The following is an 18,424-nucleotide window of genomic DNA, read 5'->3' as shown; positions in this document are numbered from 1 at the left end:
ATGATACATGTCTTTCTCTGTTTGACTTATTTCACTCAACATAATACCCTCCAGTTCCATCCATGTCGTTGCAAATGGCAAGATCTCATTCCTTTTGATGGCTGCATAATATTCCATTGTATATATATACCACATCTTCTTTATCCATTCATCTGTCGATGGACATCTTGGCTCTTTCCACAGTTTGGCTATTGTGGACATTGCTGCTATAAACATCGGGGTGCACGTACCCCTTCGGATCCCTACTTTTGTATCTTTGGGGTAAATACCCAGTAGTAGCACGTATCTTTTTAAAAGTAGATCTTAGGGGTGCCTGGGTGGCTCAGTCGTTAAGCGTCTGCCTTCGGCTCAGGTCATGATCCCAGGGTCCTTGGATAGAGCCCCGCATCGGGCTCCCTGCTCAGCAGGAAGCCTGCTTCTCCCTCTCCCACTCCTGCCGACTGAGCCACCCAGGCGGCCCTAAGTTTTTTTATTATTTAATGTAAGTTCTATGCCCAACATGGGGCTTGGACTCACAACCTCGAGATCAGGAGTCCCATGCTCTACTGACTGAGCCAGCCAGGTGCCCCTGTCTTCTTTTTTTTCTAATTAGCAAGTAATTTTGGTGACACTTTGGTGCCTAGCCCAGTAACCTGTTCACCACTAACCTTTTTTTTTTTTTTAAAGATTTTATTTATTTATTTTGAGAGAGAGGATGAGAGGAGAGAGAGAGCACATGAGAGGGGGGAGGGTCAGAGGGAGAAGCAGACTCCCTGCTGAGCAGGGAGCCCGATACGGGACTCCAGGATCATGACCTGAGCCGAAGGCAGTCGCTTAACCAACTGAGCCACCCAGGCGCCCCAAACCTTTTGGTTTTAACATGCATTTTCTTGAAGTCCTTTGATAGAACTCTTTTTTTAATTTTTAAAAAATTTTTAAAAAATTTTATTTATTTATTTGACAGACAGACAGACAGAGAGCACAAGCAGGGGGCAGCAGAGGGAGAGGGAGAAGCAGGCTCTCTGCTGAGCAGGGAGCCGGATGCGGGGCTCTATCCCCAGGACCCTGGAATCATGACCTGAGCCAAATGCAGATGCTTAACTGACTGAGGCACCCAGGCGTCCTGATGTAACTCTTTTAAACAAAATATTTTTTAGAAATTAAATGTTACCATGTTGCCAGTGACATTCAGACAGCAGAGGAGGAGGCAAGGAGATAGTTGGCTCCCAAGAAGAGGTTTAAACATCGGGGAGCTTCCAGATGTTAAGACTTTCTTTTAAGGCATGTTGTGGTAGCATTCAGCCCCAGAGCACTAAGGGATGCTGAAGGGTCTGAAGCTTCATTTCTTTTCTTTCTTTCTTTTTTTGTTTTTTATTTATTTATTTGACAGAGAGACAGCGAGAGAGGGAACACAAGCAGGGGGAGTGGGAGAGGGAGAAGCAGGCTTCCCGCAGAGCAGGGAGCCCGATGCAGGGCTCGATCCCAGGACCCTGGGATCATGACCTGAGCTGAAGGCAGATGCTTAATGACTGAGCCACCCAGGTGCCCCTGAAGCTTCATTTCTTCAAATGTTCTGGAGACTGGCAATCCCTTTGAAGAAATCTCTTCTCTCTCCTCCCCTAGCCAATAAGTTTTTACTCCATTGTTATCCTGATGAGGGCACAGAAGAGCCATTTAGGAAGAAGAAATGGGCAACAGAGAAAGAAAGAAGCGCTTGTGAACTTTCTGCTTTCAGCCCATCCTTATTGCTTATCCTGCTCTAACCCACATTATCTGATTTTCCTTTTCAGTACTCCATGGCGGAGCTGCAGGTAAGTCGAAGTTTCCTTTTCTTTTCCGTCAGTTGTGGAAAAGGGGAAATGAATTTGGTGCTAAACCTTGAAGCCCCAGAAACAACTCGGAGATCTTGGCCCAGAGCCCGAGACTCTGCCCAAGTACTGAGCACCCAGAGCTCACCCAAGCTGCGCCTGTTCTCCTGCCTGCGCCCCCACCCTCTCAGTCCTGAGGCTCTGTAGAGAAGGACATCACTCCGCTGCGACTAGCCCTCCCCCTCTGATTCCTCTGACTTCTCTGTGCCATGCCAGTTCATCCAGGCTTGGTTCTGTACTCCTCTGATTCTAATGACTATTGTCATAGACACTCAGCCGTTGAATATGACACGAATACCTGTGGGAAGTGCTAAGAATGAAAGGGACTAGAAGGATGAATGCCCCACAGCAACCCCTCCATTGTTCTGTTAGATTATCTGTTGGGTATCTTGTGATAAATTCCTTCAGTGTTGCCCCTAAATAGGTACCAAGAATAAACACTCTTTGTAAAGGACATCCAAAAGCCCACTTTCTGAAACTGGTGATAACCCCTTTGAGGAGTCAGTCTGATTATTTGAATCCACAAAGATGCTTTTCGTCCCAAGTGGGGTCGGACCTATGGGAAAATTTATTTCATTTAGTAATAAAGAAAATCATAAATGAAACAGGAAGCTGTTCTTCCTGGATACAGACCACGGGGGTCATGGGCAATGAGTGGGATTCTTCACCTGCGCTTTGTGTCTTTACCTGCTTTTTTGCAGTGCATAGTGAGAAACAGGCAGGTACCTCATGAGTTTCTTTCTAATGAACACAGGATCCAAATAGGAACAGGATTGCACAGTAGCTGGAGGTGGTGCCTGAGCAAGGCATTGTAGACCTGTCCTTCCATCTGGCACCAGAAGCAACGCTGGGAACCTATACAGTAGAAGTGGCTGGGGGCGCGACCTTTGGCATCTTCAGTGTGGAAGAATATGGTAGGTGGGAGAATTAGTAGGTCAACGTGTTGGACATAATCTTGTCCCCAGATCAGCAAAGGTAAAGTAAAATCTACTATTGGAAGGGATTTTTTTAAATTCATTTTCGAATCCATGCTAAACCAGCCAATAACTTTAGGAGCATTTTGCCTTCATAATCGCCCTTAATTTAATTAATTTAAATATGACTGTTTTTATTCCCCTCTGTCCACTACCTGTATGGTCAAATCCTCTTCCTCTTCCTTTCCCATTTCTGTTTCCACTCTCTCCAGTGTTGCCTAAATTTAAGGTGGACGTGATAGAGCCCAAGCAGTTATCAACAGTAGAAGAATCCTTCTTAGTGACAATCTGTTGTAGGTAAGAATAAAGCTCTGGATCTGGTGGAGAGTAAAGCTATATTAGAAGAGTGACACGGGAGTGTCATGGGGAGAGAGATTATGGAGGCAGTGGTGAAAACTTAAGCTTTTTATGTGATCCAGAGTCCCGACTTCTCCAAGAACACATTTTCTTTTTTCTTTTTCTTCTTTTTTTAAAGATTTTATTTATTTATTTGAGAGAGAGCACATGAGAGGGGGGAGGGTCAGAGGGAGAAGCAGACTCCCCGCTGAGCAGGGAGCCCGACGTGGGACTCGATCCTGGGACTCCAGGATCATGACGTGAGCCGAAGGCAGTTGCTTAACCAACTGAGCCATCCAGGCGCCCAAGAACACATTTTCTAATTGTGTCTCTGCTCTTACTTTCCACCGCTCGCTCGCTCAATCAGCATTATTGATGCAGTGTCTACCTTATGCAGAACACAGTATTGAGTCCCATGGAGAGATAGGAGTAAGGAGAATGAAAAACACGGTCTCTGTCCTTCCGATGGTACTTATTGTGTAGTGGCAATATTGTAAGGCTTTGAGTAAAACAGGGAAGTGAACAAGACTAATGAAGGACTGTTAGTACTTTGGGAAGTTGGAGTAGGGGAAAGAAGGGACAGTGGTGTTTTGGAAGAGGAGGGTTGGATCTCAAGTGCAATCTCCCAACTCTGACTTCTCATGCTTTTCTGGGTTAGGTACACCTGTGGAAAGTCCATGCTAGGGGCAGTGCAGGTATCAGTGTGTCAAAAGGCATATACTTACCATTTTCCAGAGGCAGAATGGGAACAGCTACCTGACAAATGCAGGAACCTTTCTGGACAGGTGAGTAAATGGGATGTAGAAAAGGAACCTTATTCATATGTCCTAATGAGTAACTAAGCACCTATATAAAAAAGTGGCAAAGGAATTTAAGAAACAAAACAGATGAACATGGGGGGAAAAAAGAGAGAGGCTCTTAACTATAGAGAACAAACTGAGGGTTGCAGAAGAGGAGAGGGGTGGGGGGATGGGTTAAATGGGTGATGGGCATTAAGGAGGGCACGTGATGTAATGAGCACTGGGTGTTATATGTAAGTGATGAATCACAAAATTCTACTACTGAAACTAATCTTACACTCTGTGTTAACCAACTGAAATTTAAATAAAAACTTAAGAAGGAAAAAAAATATGTTGGAAGGTGGTAAAAATAAAAAGTGGCAAAAAGCCCAAAGTAGAAATCATTTCATACAATTATTGCCCCAGTTCCAAAGAACAAAGCAGTCTTCTTTATTCTAAACAGATGAAGTCTTTTTTATTTATTTATTTTTATTTTATTTTATTTTATTTTTAAAGATTTTATTTATTTATTTGACAGAGAGAGAGACAGTGAGAGAGGGAACACAAGCAGGGGGAGTGGCAGAGGGAGAAGCAGGCTTCCCGCTGAGCAGAGAGCCCGATGTGGGGCTCAATCCCAGGACCCTAGGATCATGACCTGAGCTGAAGGCAGCTCCTTAACGACTGAGCCACCCAGGCGCCCCTTTATTTATTTATTTTTTAAGATTTTGTTTATCTATTTGACACAGAGAGAGAAAGAGACAGCACAAGCAGGGAGAGGGAGAGGGAGGAGCAGACCCCCCACGGCCAAGCAGGGAGCCCAATGCGGGGACTCGATCCCAGGAGCCTGGGATCAGACCTGAGCCAAAGGCAGACGCCCAACCGACTGAGCCACCCAGGCGCCCCAGATGAAGTCTTTTTTAAAATCTGCCTTGGAGTCAAGAAATTAACCTAAATCCTTGGGAGATACAATTTTCCTGTCCTGCAGTTGGTTCTTTTCCCCCCTATATCTTGGATCTTCAAAGGTGTTTCATGATTGTGTATGTGCAGGTGTATACTCTATTGTTATAGGAGAGTTTTTCTATCTTCAAAGTGGAGAAACTAAAGCATGGAGATAAGAATTTCTTTCGATAGTACATTATGAAATGGGAGTAAAAGTTAGGTTATTCATCCTCTCTCTCTCTCTCTCCCTGATTGCTTCACTAGACTGACAAAGCAGGATGCTTCTCCACTTCTGTGGACATGTCCACCTTCAACCTCACTGGTTACATGTACAGCCACACCATCAATATTGTGGCTACTGTGGTGGAGGAAGGAACAGGTAGGTAGGATAGTCCTTGGTTCATTAAGAAAAGAGAAAGGGGCAGCTGGGTGGCTCAGTTGTTGGGCGTCTGCCTTCGGCTCGGGTCATGATCCCAGGGTCTTGGAATCGAGCCCTACATCGGGCTCCCTGCTTGGTGGGAAGCCTACTTCTCCCTCTCCCACTCCCCCTGCTTGTGTTCTCTCTCCCGCTGTGCCTCTCTCTGTCAAATAAATAAATAAAATCTTTAAAAAAGAAAGAAAAGAAAAGAGAAAGGAGAAGGGCTGTTCTAGGGATAAACTTAGAGGACTCAAGACTTACCCTCACTAGTGTTTGGGAATGACTCTGTTCCTAGTTCACAGTCAAAGGGAAATGTCAGATTCCAACGTGTCATCTGTTCCTAGTTCCCTAAAAGGTTGGGAAGGAGGAGTTTGTTTGGATCTTTGGCCAGAAATATGTTCAACTTCATGCTTCCAGTAGCACCGTCCTTTCAGGGATTTTTTTGTTAAACATGAAGATGAGGATATCAGGTATTTCAGTTGTCATACATTTGGTTTCCCTCTGCAGGAGTAGAAGCCAATACCACTCAGGATATCAACATTTCTTCACAAGTGGGATCAATAACCTTTGAAGACACCAAAAATTTTTATTACCCCAGTTTCCCCTTCAGTGGGAAGGTATGTTGAAACATATCTCTACACAAAAAATGCTTAACCATCCACTGTTGCCTTCTTCCTGTAGACATATAATAATGGCTAATTTAGCGTTGTTCTAAGTACTCTACAGGTATTTACTTATTTAATCTTTACAACTATCTAATGAGGTAGAAACTATTATTGGCCCCATTTTACAGATGAGGAGACTGAGGCACAGAGAGGTTAAGTGATTTTCCAAAAGTTATACAGCTAGTAAGTAGTAACTAGGATCAAACCCAGGCAGCCTGCATCCAGAGTATATACTCTTAATTCCTTATGCTGTGCTGCCCTTAATCTCACATGAGATGTGCTTTGAATATGAATGTGACTTTATTGCCTTTCCCAATGCCAAGGGCTCATAATCTAATGTTCAAATCTTTGAATTTTAGACCTGCAAGGTATCTAGAGAAATCACCTAGTGTGGCTCCTCAGCTAAGCAAGATTAATGTTAAACTTTCCTCGACAGAGAGCCATTCATAGCTCCTTAAGCCGTTTCTTCAGAGATTTTAAAATTTCCTTTGTGTCTTCTTTCTTTCTTTTAAAAACAAAACAAAACAAAACATTTATTTATTTAAGTAATCCCTATATCCAGTGTGGGGCTTGAACTCAGACCCCCAGATCAAGAGGTGCATGCTCTCCCAACTGAGCCAGCAGGCTCCCCTCGTGTCTTCTTTCTGATACTTAACAATCTATCTATTTTTTTTAACTTCCAAATAACTGCTCCACACAATAACCTTGTATATTTTTAGATCCATTTAGAACCATCCTTAGTCATCTTTTCTCTAGACCAAGAGTGATCCAGATTTTCTTAGAGCCTAAGGATTATACAATTGGGGAGTGGAAGGGGACTCTGTTTAAAAAAATTAAAGCAAAGTAATGTACAGAGAGCCTTGGAAGGGGCCTATGTAAATGAAGGGTCCTAAAGCTTCATTAGCTACATGGCAAATCTACTTCTGCTCCAGGCTGAGCTACTTCTGTTTGTTTCTCATTTCCTCATAGATGTTAGTTTCCAACGCTTGAATCAAATTTACCTGTTTCTGGACTCTTTCCTGAAATGTATTCTTAGAGTTTATCACCTCACTTTACCTCATACTTGAACCTACTCCAAACCTAACTCTAATGCCCCAATAACCTTCATGCCACAGATAAGAGTTAGGGGCCATGATGGCTCCCTTCTCAAGAATCATTCAGTATTTCTGGTGATTTATGGCATAAATGGAACCATCAACCAGACCCTAACTACTGACAATGATGGCCTTGCTCCCTTCAAGCTGGATACAGTTAATTGGAATGGGGGAGATATTTCTCTGGAGGTAAGGCTTCCCTGAGGGAAAACTTCAAACTTTTCCTGTTTTTTTCCCCTCCTCCCTCATTTGTAATTCTATCTCCATCACTCACCAGTCCTGCTTCCCAGTTGACAAAAGTTTGTTTTGTTTTGTTTTTAAAGATTTATTTATTTATGGGGGGGAGGGGCAGAGGGAGAGGGAGAGAGAATCTCATGCAAATTCCCTTCAGAGCACGGAACCTGACATGGAACTTAATCCCAGGACCCTGATGAGATCATGACCTGAGCCGAAACCAAGAGTAGGATGCTCAACCAACTGAGACACCCAGGTGCCTCAGGGTTTTTTTGGTTTTAAATATCAATCTAATAAATGACCGTTCAGATAAAAATTGTTATTTCTACTAATTCATCTTACAACTTATCCCCATCTCTATTTGATCCTATATTTAAAATCAGAGTAGGGAGGAAAAAATTGTTGAGAGTCATTTTCTTCCTCCCTATCCCCCTCTTTTCACCTGCCCTGAGCCATTACTCATAAAAATGGCAAAGAAGAAAACTCTAGATTTTGGATAACTTGTATGGAAGGCTACTCATATCAGTTATCAACTGTGACACAATGCTGCTCAATAAACAACTACAAAACTTCAATATTATACAACAACAAGGCTTTATTGCTCGTGCTCGTGCCTATTTGTCAGATAGGCAGATGTGCTGATCTTGGTGGACTTTCTCACATGTTTGTGGCTGAAGGCCAGTGTCTCATGCGCCAGCAAGCTATCCCAGGTATATTCTGATGGCAGCGATGAGATGCAAGAGCAAAAGTGGACACCCAAGGATTTTTCCAAGCCTCTACTTATCTTGCATATGCTCACATCCCATTCCCAACAAGTCACGTGGTGGGCCTGCAGTTAGACTAGAAGGGCAATGTAAGATTACATGGTAAAGGACATTAACAGGGGAGGGATGGATTGTGCCATTATGCAATCATTCAGCTATACTACTTAAGCAAACACATACAATTTATGTTGTGGCTAATTTAGTTCTTTACACAAGGCATTACTCAATCACTCTACTTAGAAATACTTATTTTTAATCTTATTATCCTTTATGCCTTGTTTTCTCATCCCTAGGATGTATTCTTTAATTTCTATGTAATCTTAGTCGTGCTTATCCATATATCCCCTGCGTCAGTCCCTGAAGGTTTATCATCCACAATTGCCCGTTACTTGGCAGTTATCATTCAGTCCTTCACTCCTCTGGATACTAAAGTGCTGCTATTGTGGATTTCTCAAATATCCTTGGCTGGACCTCTAGTAAAATATCTACATGCCATTCTTAGGCAGTGAAGATTTGAGAGAGATCTGTTTGAAAACCATAACAAGCCCATGGGCTTACTATGGTCAAGGTATGTGTTAAGAGTCTTTTTCTTTCTCCCTTTTCTTAGGGCAGATTCCAAATGGAAGATTCGGTACACTATCCAGGACAGAGGCCTCATTACTACCAAAATGGCTATCTGCACCTGCAGTCCTTCTAGAGCACAACTTGGAGCTTCCTTGACATCCACCCACTACATGGGATCTTGGCGTGTGGCCAGCCCCAGGAAGTGCTGGTGGATTATTACATTGATCCAGAGGATGCAAACCCTGACCAGGAAGTCCTCTTCTCCTACTATGTGAGACAGGGAAATGAGGGCTGGTGAAAGTGCACTGGGGAAGGACAGGAAATGAGGAGGGTGAGCCGGAGAGGGTGGGTAGACTGTCTAGAGACATAATGCAAGTCCCAGAGGTAATTTCAAAATGTTTGGAAGCCATATTTAAAAAATTAAAAGAATAGGTAAAACTAATTTTATTTATTTATTTATTTAAAAAGCTGTATTTATTTATGAGAGAGAGAGAAAGAGAGCACATGTGTATCAATGGGGGGAGAGGCAGAGGAAAAGGGAGAGAGAGGATCCCAAGCAGATTCCCTGCTGAGCACAGAGCCTGACCTGGGACTCCATTCCAGGACCCCGAGATCATGGCCTGAGCTGAAATCAAGAATGCCCTGCTTTGGGACCCCTGGGTGGCTCAGTCAGGTAAGCATCTGCCTTCAGCTCAGGTTATGATCCCGGGGTCCTGGGATCAAGTCCCACATCAGGTTCCTTGCTCAGTGGGGAGCCTGCTTCTCCCTCTGCCTGCCACTCCCCCTGCTTGTGCTCTCTCTCTGTGTGTCAAATAAATAAATAAAATCTTTAAAAAAAAAAGAAGAATCCCCTGTTTAACCAACTGAGCTAGCCAGGTGCCCCTAGGTAAGACTAATTTTAAAAATATATTTTGGGGGGGCACCTGGGTGGCTCAGATGGTTAAGCATCTGCCTTCGGCTCAGGTCATGATCCCAGGGTCCTGGGATCGAGTCCCACATCGGGCTCTCTGCTCCTTGGGAGCCTGCTTCTCCCTCTGCCTCTCTCTCTCTGTCTCTCATGAATAAATAAATAAAATCTTAAAAAAAAAAAGATTAAAGGCTTAAAAAATATATATATATATATTTTGGGGGGCATCTGGCTGACCCAGTCGGGGGAGGTACAGCTCTTGATCTGTGGGTCCTGCGTTCGAGCCCCACATTGTATGCAGAGATTACTTAAATAAGTAAATAAACTAAAAGAAAAAGTATTTTATTTAACCCAGTGTATCCAACATATGAGCATGTCAACATGAAATCCACATCAGAATTATGAATAGATATTTCATATGGTATGTATTTTATAGTAGCCACATTTCAAAGGCTCCAGCAGTCACCTGTGGCCAGTGGCTACTGTATTGCCCAGTGTAGGTGTAAAGGATGGGGAGGAATGAGAAAAAAGAGATTTTAAACAGGGAAATTGTGTGGGAAGATAACATGAGGAATTAAGGATAAAATGTGGTTGGTTGGGGCTGAATGGGAGCTGGGTGGGTGAGTGGGGGAGAGCGTGAGGAGGGGATGGGACTCGGAATAAATTTCATTGGTCAGTATTTTAAAATAGATGATAAAGGTTAAAATTAGCATGGATAGCAGCTTTGTTGTGTAAAACTATAACTTGTAGCTTGGAAGAAATGTATAAAGATAAGCAGCTTTACTGGTCACCTTGGTGATAGTGAGAAATTAGATTTGTGTAAATCCTGGGTTTGATGGCCTAGAGTCTCCATTCTCTTATCATCCTCTCAAAGTTTCTGAGGGATTTTTCTCCCCATTGATTCATTTCAGTGTCTTCGTCAAGCTGAAACAATCATCCTGATGCAACAGAGTGAATGGTCAGAGTGATAGCACCCGCAGTCCCTTCAGGACAGGGGTGTAGCGAGGCCCAGGAGAAGTAGCCGGCTGATCAGTGTAGAAGGGCTGAGTGTCAGCCGGGAGTCCGAGCAGCTGGCCATAGAGCCCACGACAGCCCTGCTTCGAAAGTTTCACCGAATTTGGTTTCAAGGGAGTGAACAGGAAGGGAGACTCAGGCAAAGGGGAGTTCTCCTCCAAAGACTCAAATGTCAGAAGGGCTCAAGTCAATTTTTTTTTTTTTAAAGATTTTATTTATTTATTTATTTGAGACAGAGAGAGAGACAGAGAGCATGAGAGGGAGGAGGGTCAGAGGGAGAAGCAGACTCCCTGCCAAGCAGCGAGGGCTCAAGTCAATTTAAAGCACACACATTTCCATTGAATTTTGAATTGAGGGATAATAAAGAAAAAGGTCATGAAGGTGAATTTTAGGTAATGTTATGTTATAAGGATTATAAGAGAATAAAACCTGGAGACTTTGAGGAATTGGTGGACAGCTCTCTATTGTGAAGAGTGGTTTCTCCTCCGTTTGGCCGGAGATACTGATGACCTTTGTCTCCTCCCATCCACCCCCGTGGTTCTCAGGCAGACCTCACCCTCCAGGAGAAAGAGTCAGCAGGGCTCTTGGCACCGTCTGACATCTGACCACCTGATGGACACTGTGTGAAGTATTGACCCAGGCTCTGGAGCCATGAAAGGAGCCTCTCTTTATGGAGAGGTGCAGGGATGCTCCGGAGTAGGGTCAAGACTAAACTCTCATAGCTTCCATGCTGTTGATTTTTTTTTTTTTTTCTTTTTTAGTTAATAGGGAAAGGGCATCTGGAGATGGCGGGGCAGAAACACCTGAACTTTGAGAAGGAAGGTGAGTGTTTACGCTTCTGTTGAAAGACCAAAGGATATTTTAAACTTCCAGGAAATGTTATACTAGAAGCAAAAGAAGAAGCAATGAGAGCAGCACACTAACGATAACCATAGGAGAGCAGGAAAATGGGAAGCAACTTGCAGCATGAGGCCGGCAGCAGGTTCAATGAGAAGAGCAGACATGTGGTTGGAGGTCGTTGGTAGAAGGGTGTGCGTTCTCATCCCTGTGTATCCCCTCTTCTTCTTCTTCTTCTTTTTTTTTTTTAAAGATTTTATTTATTCATTTGACAGAGAGAGACACAGCGAGAGAGGGAACACAAGCAGAGGGAGAGGGAAAGGGAGAAGCAGGCTTCCCGCTGAGCAGGGAGCCGGATGTGGGACTCGATCCCAGGACCCTGGGACCATGACCTGAGCCGAAGGCAGACGCTTAATGACTGAGCCACCCAGGCGCCCCAAATTTTATTTATTTATTTGACAGAGAGAGACACAGCGAGAGAGGGAACACAAGCAGGGGGAGTGGAAGAGGGAGAAGCAGGCTTCCTGCCGAGCAAGGAGCCCGATGCGGGGCTCGATCCCAGGACCCCGGGATCATGACCTGAGCCGAAGGCAGACGCCCAACGACTGAGCCACCCAGGCGCCCCATCCCCTCTTCTTTTTCAGGAACAAAAGGCTCCTTTTCCCTCTCACTGACCTTCACTTCCAGACTAGCCCCTGACCCTTCCCTGGTGATCTATGCCATTTTTCCCAGTGGAGGCATTATAGCTGACAAAATTCAGTTCTCAGTAGAGATGTTTGACAATCAGGTAAAATGGCAGCTGAGGAAGGTGAAGAAAAGGTCTGGGCATAGAGAGAGATCACATGTATGCTGAGGTTGGAGATCAGGCAGGGGCAGGGAAATAAGAAGATCATATTGAAGTGGATGTCATTGTTGTATTTATGTCTTCAGTATGTTTTGTTGAAATCTATCTCCCACTTCCTTTTAAGAAGTCGTGCTGGGAACTTGTATATTCTATAAAGCTATTCTTTCTTTCTAGTTTTTGTCTCAAACTTTCTATGTTATTCTGTGCTATGCTGCTCGCTTTTTCCAATTGTACCACAAGAGAGGAGTTCTAAAAGGACTAGACTTAAAAAAAAAAAAAAAAAAGATCAGTATAAAAGTGAAGGAATGGGCTTGAATGCCAGAGTTGGGGCATATTGGCTGATGTTCCAAATGACATTGTTTCGCCTTCTCTCCAGGCTGACCTGACCCCTCAGTTGTACTTCTCCCTTCCACGGGTTTCCCTTGGCTTCTCACCTCCCCAGCAGCTTCCAGGAGCAGATGTGGAAGTACAGCTACAGGCAGCTCCTGGGTCCCCGTGTGCAGTCCGGGCTGTGGGTGAGAGTGTCTTACTACTTAGGCCAGAGACAGAGCAGAGCAACGATTCTGTGAGGAGTCTGCTAATGGGGTGGGAACAGGGAGTTGACAGGGAAGACAGTTTGACTGAATTAGAATAAAAGATGGGTTTCAGGGAGTGGGAAAGAAAGTCTGAGGGAAATAGTGCACCACCATAAGGTGGTAGAAAAACTGGTGTGGAAGTGAAGGTCAAATGATGGTATGAGAAAGGCATGGATCATGTGGACATAGAGGTAGGGAATTTGTAATAGGAGATAATTATTGAAAAAGGTGAGAAAGAGATCAAAATTTAGAAAGTAGGGAAGGGATGGGGTGGCTGGATGGCTCAGGTGGTTGAGCGTCTGACTCTTGATCTCAGCTCAGGTCTTGGTCTCGGGGTCGTGAGTTCAAGCCCCACATTGGAGCCCAGCGTGGAGTCTACTTAAAAAAAAAAAGGGGGGGGAAATGGGGCGCCTGGGTGGCTCAGTCGTTATGTGTCTGCCTTCAGCTCAGGTCAGGATCCCAGGGTCCTGGGATCGAGCCCCACATCGGGCTCCCTGCTCGGCGGGAAGCCTGCTTCTCCCTCTCCCACTCCCCCTGCTTGTGTTCCCTCTCTCGCTGTGTCTCTCTCTGTCAAATAAATAAAATATTAAAAAAAAAAAAAAGTAGGAAGAGATTATGATGGAATAAATATAAGAAGAATTCTGGCATAATGAAGAGAAATAATACAAGAACAGTGAACTGTGGCACCAGAATCTGAGTGAAGTTTCTCAGATGATTTCACTGTGTTAATAGTTTATTTCCTTTTCCCCTCCTATTTCAGGTCTATAGGATGTTCTCATTCTGGTATGGTCACTACCCCTATCAGGTGGCAGAATATGATGAGTGTCCAATGTCTGGCTCCTGGGACGCTCCTCAGCCCCTCTCAATTATGTGGAGACCTTGGTTCTCTGAAGGCATGGACCTTTTCCATTTTTTCCAGGTAGATGTTCTTACCCATTTTGTTCTTATAGAAACAATGGTGGTGGGGTGGAGGGTGAAGGAAAGTCCATATCTAAAAAAGCAGAGAGACTCATGTGGGCACTGAAGGGATAAAATCTTGGAAGAAACTCCTGATATGTGAGGTAGCCTCTCTTGGTCCTTATGCTTGAAGAAGGGGCCCAGTTGCCTGATTGCATTGGAAAAGAGCCACTATGAGAGGCTGTGGGCAGCCTCTTTCGGTCCCTGAACAAACTGATTTCCATGGGATCAGCCGAGAAGGAAAAATGAGGAAAGGTAGACCAGAGGTCTCTTACTATTGTTATAAAAAGTACTACATGAGTAGAAATTGAGTACTTTATGAGTAGAAGTTGGGGATGCTGTGGCCCAAGGCTGACCAGGAAGTCTCTGAAGTCAGGAACCATGTCTTGTTCATCTTTGTATTCTAATGACTGATCCTTCATAATACTCAATGTATTTTTGTTGAATTAACTGAGCCGATATGGTTCCTGCCCTCAGAAAGTTCAGTCTAAATCGAATAATAATGACACAGTGACTAATATTTGGGAGAAGTGTTAAACATATTTGACAATGAAATAAGTGGAATACTATTCAGCCATAAAAAAAAGAATGAAATCTTGCCATTTACGACAACATGGTTGGATCCTGAGGGCATTATGCTTAGTGAAATAAGACAGAGAAAGACAAATGCTATATGACCTCACTTATACATGGAATCTACAAAACAATGACAACAGTAAAACCAAGCTCATAGGTACACAGAACAATGTGGTGGTTACCAGAGGCAGGGGCTGGGGGTGGGCAAAATGAGTGAAGGTTGTCAAAAGGTACAGACATTCAGTTGTAAGATAAATAAGTCCTGGGGATGTAATATACAGTGTGGTGACAGCATGGTTGACATTGTATTGCATATTTGCAAGTTGCTAAAGAGTAGATCTTAAAACTTCTCATCCCAAGAAAAAAAATTTTTCTAACTATGTATGGTGATGGATGTTAACTAGACTTATTGTGGTGATCATTTTGCAAAGTATATTTTTAAAAAAATTGAAGGCCTTTCACATTAGCTGACAGAAGCAAACAAAACCTTGGTGGCTGAGTATTGGGTAGTAACCACCAGTCTCATAATTAATAGGAAAAGAATGTCTTGGTTCAGTCCTTTGAGGGTGGAATTCCTAGGCAGTTGCCCTGGTAGTAAGGGAGGGGACCACCCTAACACTTCACTGTCTGGTTTCTTTGGTGCCTGTCAGGGCATGGGCCTGAAAATACTGTCCAATGCCAAAATTAAGAAGCCAGTAGATTGCAGTCAACAGTCTCTAAAATACAGCATTGCAATGTCTGGAGGTAAGCTACCTGTGTGGCTTGTGGATTCTCTGAGATGTTTAAATCATGGAACTCTGAAAACTTACGCTTTGCCTCCTATTTCTGCACTGAGCCTCTAGCCTCAGAATGGCAATGAGTTGTGGGTCATAGATGCAGGCAGCCGGATCTCTCCCCCTGGGGAGAACTTTTGAAGCCTGAAGCCCTTACCTATTCATCCCCTGGCCCAGCCTCTTCATCTGTCACTTCCCCCTGATGGCCTTATGACTAGTCAGTTCCTCAGTGGTCCTTCCTCCTTGTCTCTGACTGGATGTTCTCTGTTTCCCTCTAAATTTCTTGGTAATAGTCCCTCTGCCTCAATTTGTCTCACAACGGAAGTCTTCTGTTTTCCCCTCAATTCCCTTATTCTTGCTCTCCTTAGCAAATTACCAATAGGTGAGGAGAGTTTTGAGTCATCATCATCTTCATCACTTCAGTCAGAGAACTCTCAGGTCTGCCAATACTTCCCGGAGACTTGGCTCTGGGATCTGTTTCCTATTGGGTAAGTGATGCCTCAAAGGTACAGCAAGATTGTACAGTGGGAGAGTCAGCAGAAAACTCAGACTCAGATAATTTCTAATGAATCTAAGTCTCAAGCCAAGAGAGTTTAATGGGGACGTGGGAACTTGCTTCTTTCCCTGAATTCTTAGGCAATCATAGGCAATCCCTCAAAAAGAACTCACATGTCTTCACATTTACAGAGTGCAGACAGTGCATTTGGAGTCCAGGTCCAAGAGACGTAAAGACATGTGTTGACCTCCTGCCCACTGCTTACCTGCTCATTTTGACAAGCCAGAGGAATGACAAGCCCCCTCTCACCTCAAGGCTCATGTGTCCAGCAGGCACATGAAAAGATGCTCAACATCACTAATCATCAGAGAAATGCAAATCAAAACCCCTCCCAGATTCAGAGGGCACTGGCCTCTTTCAGATATGTTTGCACACGGGCCCCCCCTACTCTCATTCACCCCCTCATATCCTCAGACACCCCCCTTCTCCCATATTCATACATCCTCGCTCACCTGAACGTTCACACTCTGAGATTTGCATGTTCCTCAGTTCATTTGCCTTTTTACCCCGCCCCCCACAACAACAGCAACAAATGACTTCTGTAGGTAAATTTATAGCTTATATCACAATGTTCTCCTGCTCTGTGCCTCACCTGGGTTCTTGTGTTCTCACAGTGACTCTGGGAGGGAGACTGTCCATGTCATCGTTCCTGACACCATCACCGAGTGGAAGGCCATGACTTTCTGTACCTCCCAGTCCAGAGGCTTTGGTCTTTCACCTACTGTTGGACTGACTGCTTTCAAGCCATTTTTTGTTGAACTGACTCTCCCTTACTCAGTAGTTCATGGGGAATCCTTTCGCCTTACTGCCACCATCTTCAGTTATCTGAAGGACTGCATCAGGGTAAGAGTTGGGGATGCAGGAAGCAGATGCCCCTGGGAAAGAGATGGGATGTGTCTCCACCCCCACATTTTCCCAAGCCTCTGTGTGTTATTTCCTGTACTCAGACCCTTTATTTCTTAAACATCTGCAGATTCAGACTAACCTGGGTACATCAGATAAGTACCAGGTGGAATCGTGGACAGATTCTTGGGGCTCCAGCTGTCTCTGTGCTGATGAAGCAAAAAACTATCACTGGAATATCACAGCTACCAAACTGGGTAAGAGAAGGAAGCGATAGAGGAGCAAGGAAAGCACAGAGCAAAAGCTCAGTGATTGAGAACTTTACCCTTTCCTCTCCTGCATTTGCTTTGTTCTCTCGTTCTTTCTCATTTTATTTGCCTCTGCTCTTTGATGACCAAAAAATTATCCAAACTAGACAATTTTGAGTGTGAAAAGGGGAGCTTTTAATATTTATGCCAGGACAAGGGATATATAGTCATGTTACTTATCAAATAGTTACTGTGGGACAGCTGCTATTCTAACTGCTCGACATGTGGTAACTCATTTAATCATCACAATAACCCTGAGATGTCATTTGCTCTTACGATAAAACCCTGGTAACTTAAAGTATGGTTTTCAGATGTATAGTTATCTACTGCTGCTTAACTAGTCACCCTAAAACTTAAGAGGCTTGGGACATCTGGGTGGCTCAGTCAGCTAAGTGTCTGCCTTTGGCTCAGGTCAGATCTTGGGCTTCTGGGATGGAGCCTTGCTCATGCTAAGAGATAAATAAAATCTTAAAAAACAGAACAAAACAAAAAACCCCCGAAAACCAACAACTTAGAGACTTAAAAGAACAAACATTCATGATCACCCAGTTTCCATGGGCCAGTAATCTAAGTGCAGAGTGCAGCAGGGTGCCTCTGGCTCAAGGTCTGTCACGAAATACCAGTCACGCTGTCAGCAGGGCTGTGTTTTCATCTGGAGACTTGACTGGGAGAGGATCCACTTCCACTGTCCTCCCAAAGCCTCTGTCCCTCAGAGGCCTCAGCTGTGGGCTAGTGGCCTCTCTCAGTATCTCATCACATGAATCTTTCCACTGGGCTGCCTCAGGACAGGACAGCTGCATTCCTGCTGAGCAAGTGGCCCAAGAGAAAGAGTGCACCCGAGACAGAAGTTATAGTCTTTTTTATAACCTAGTCCCGGAAGTGGCATCTCATTGCTTCTGCCCTATCCTCTTAGAAGCAAGTCGCTCAGTCCAGCCCACACTTCAAGAGGAGCTTACACAACAGTGTAAATATTGGGATGCAGGGATCATTGGGGGCCCTTAGAGGCTGCCTACCACACTGGACCAGTATTACTGACATCACCTGGAAATTTGTTAGAAATGTGAATATAGGCCCCACCCCAGATGTACTGACTCAGTTTGTATTCTAACAAGATCTGCAGGTCTTTGCATGTTGTTAAGTTTAAAAAGCACTGGTCTACAGGGGAAGAGACCTCATTGGTACCTCTGGCAGTAGGGCTAATGCCTTCTTTTCCCCTTCTTTCTTCCAGGTCATGTGAACTTTACCGTCACTACTAAGATTCTGGACAGCAATGAACTCTGTAAGGGGCAGAAGGGGTTCATTCCAGCAAAGGGCCAGAGTGACACACTCATCAAACCAGTTCTGGTCAAGATGAGTTTTCTTTTCCTTCCCTTCCCTTCCCTTCCCTTCCTTTCCCTTCCCTTCCCTTCCCATCTCTTTCTTTCTTTCTTTTCTTTCTTTCTTTCTTTCTCTTTCTTTCTTTCTTTCTTTCTTTCTTTCTTTCTTTCTTTCTTTCTTTCTTTCTCTTTCTTTCTTTCTCTTTCTTTCTCTTTCTTTCTTTCTTTCTTTCTTTCTTTCTTTCTTTCTTTCTTTCCTTCTTTCCTTCTTTCCTTCCTTCCTTCCTTCCTTCCTTCCTTCCTT

The 18,424-nt window shown here is 44.1% G+C and overlaps 1 protein-coding gene across 1 annotated transcript in view; it reads left to right on the top strand.

The window, feature by feature from the left end:
• The window catches only part of A2ML1 (alpha-2-macroglobulin like 1), a 32,394-nt gene that overhangs the window by 4,695 nt on the left and 9,275 nt on the right, over positions 1–18,424 (top strand). The window contains 17 exon segments of the mRNA XM_035027847.1: positions 1,770–1,790; positions 2,602–2,761; positions 3,034–3,118; positions 3,816–3,942; positions 5,140–5,254; positions 5,801–5,910; positions 7,074–7,241; positions 8,658–8,885; positions 11,297–11,357; positions 12,017–12,159; positions 12,611–12,781; positions 13,552–13,710; positions 14,975–15,079; positions 15,485–15,585; positions 16,268–16,496; positions 16,627–16,753; positions 18,033–18,154. Coding sequence (XP_034883738.1) covers positions 1,770–1,790; positions 2,602–2,761; positions 3,034–3,118; positions 3,816–3,942; positions 5,140–5,254; positions 5,801–5,910; positions 7,074–7,241; positions 8,658–8,885; positions 11,297–11,357; positions 12,017–12,159; positions 12,611–12,781; positions 13,552–13,710; positions 14,975–15,079; positions 15,485–15,585; positions 16,268–16,496; positions 16,627–16,753; positions 18,033–18,154 — 2,232 coding nt within the window.

This window comes from Mirounga leonina, unplaced genomic scaffold (assembly GCF_011800145.1).
Source record: "Mirounga leonina isolate KUSES-001 unplaced genomic scaffold, KU_Mleo_1.0 Mir_201, whole genome shotgun sequence".
Classification (NCBI taxonomy): Eukaryota; Metazoa; Chordata; class Mammalia; order Carnivora; family Phocidae; genus Mirounga; species Mirounga leonina.
This window is presented reverse-complemented; position numbering and strand designations above follow the sequence as displayed.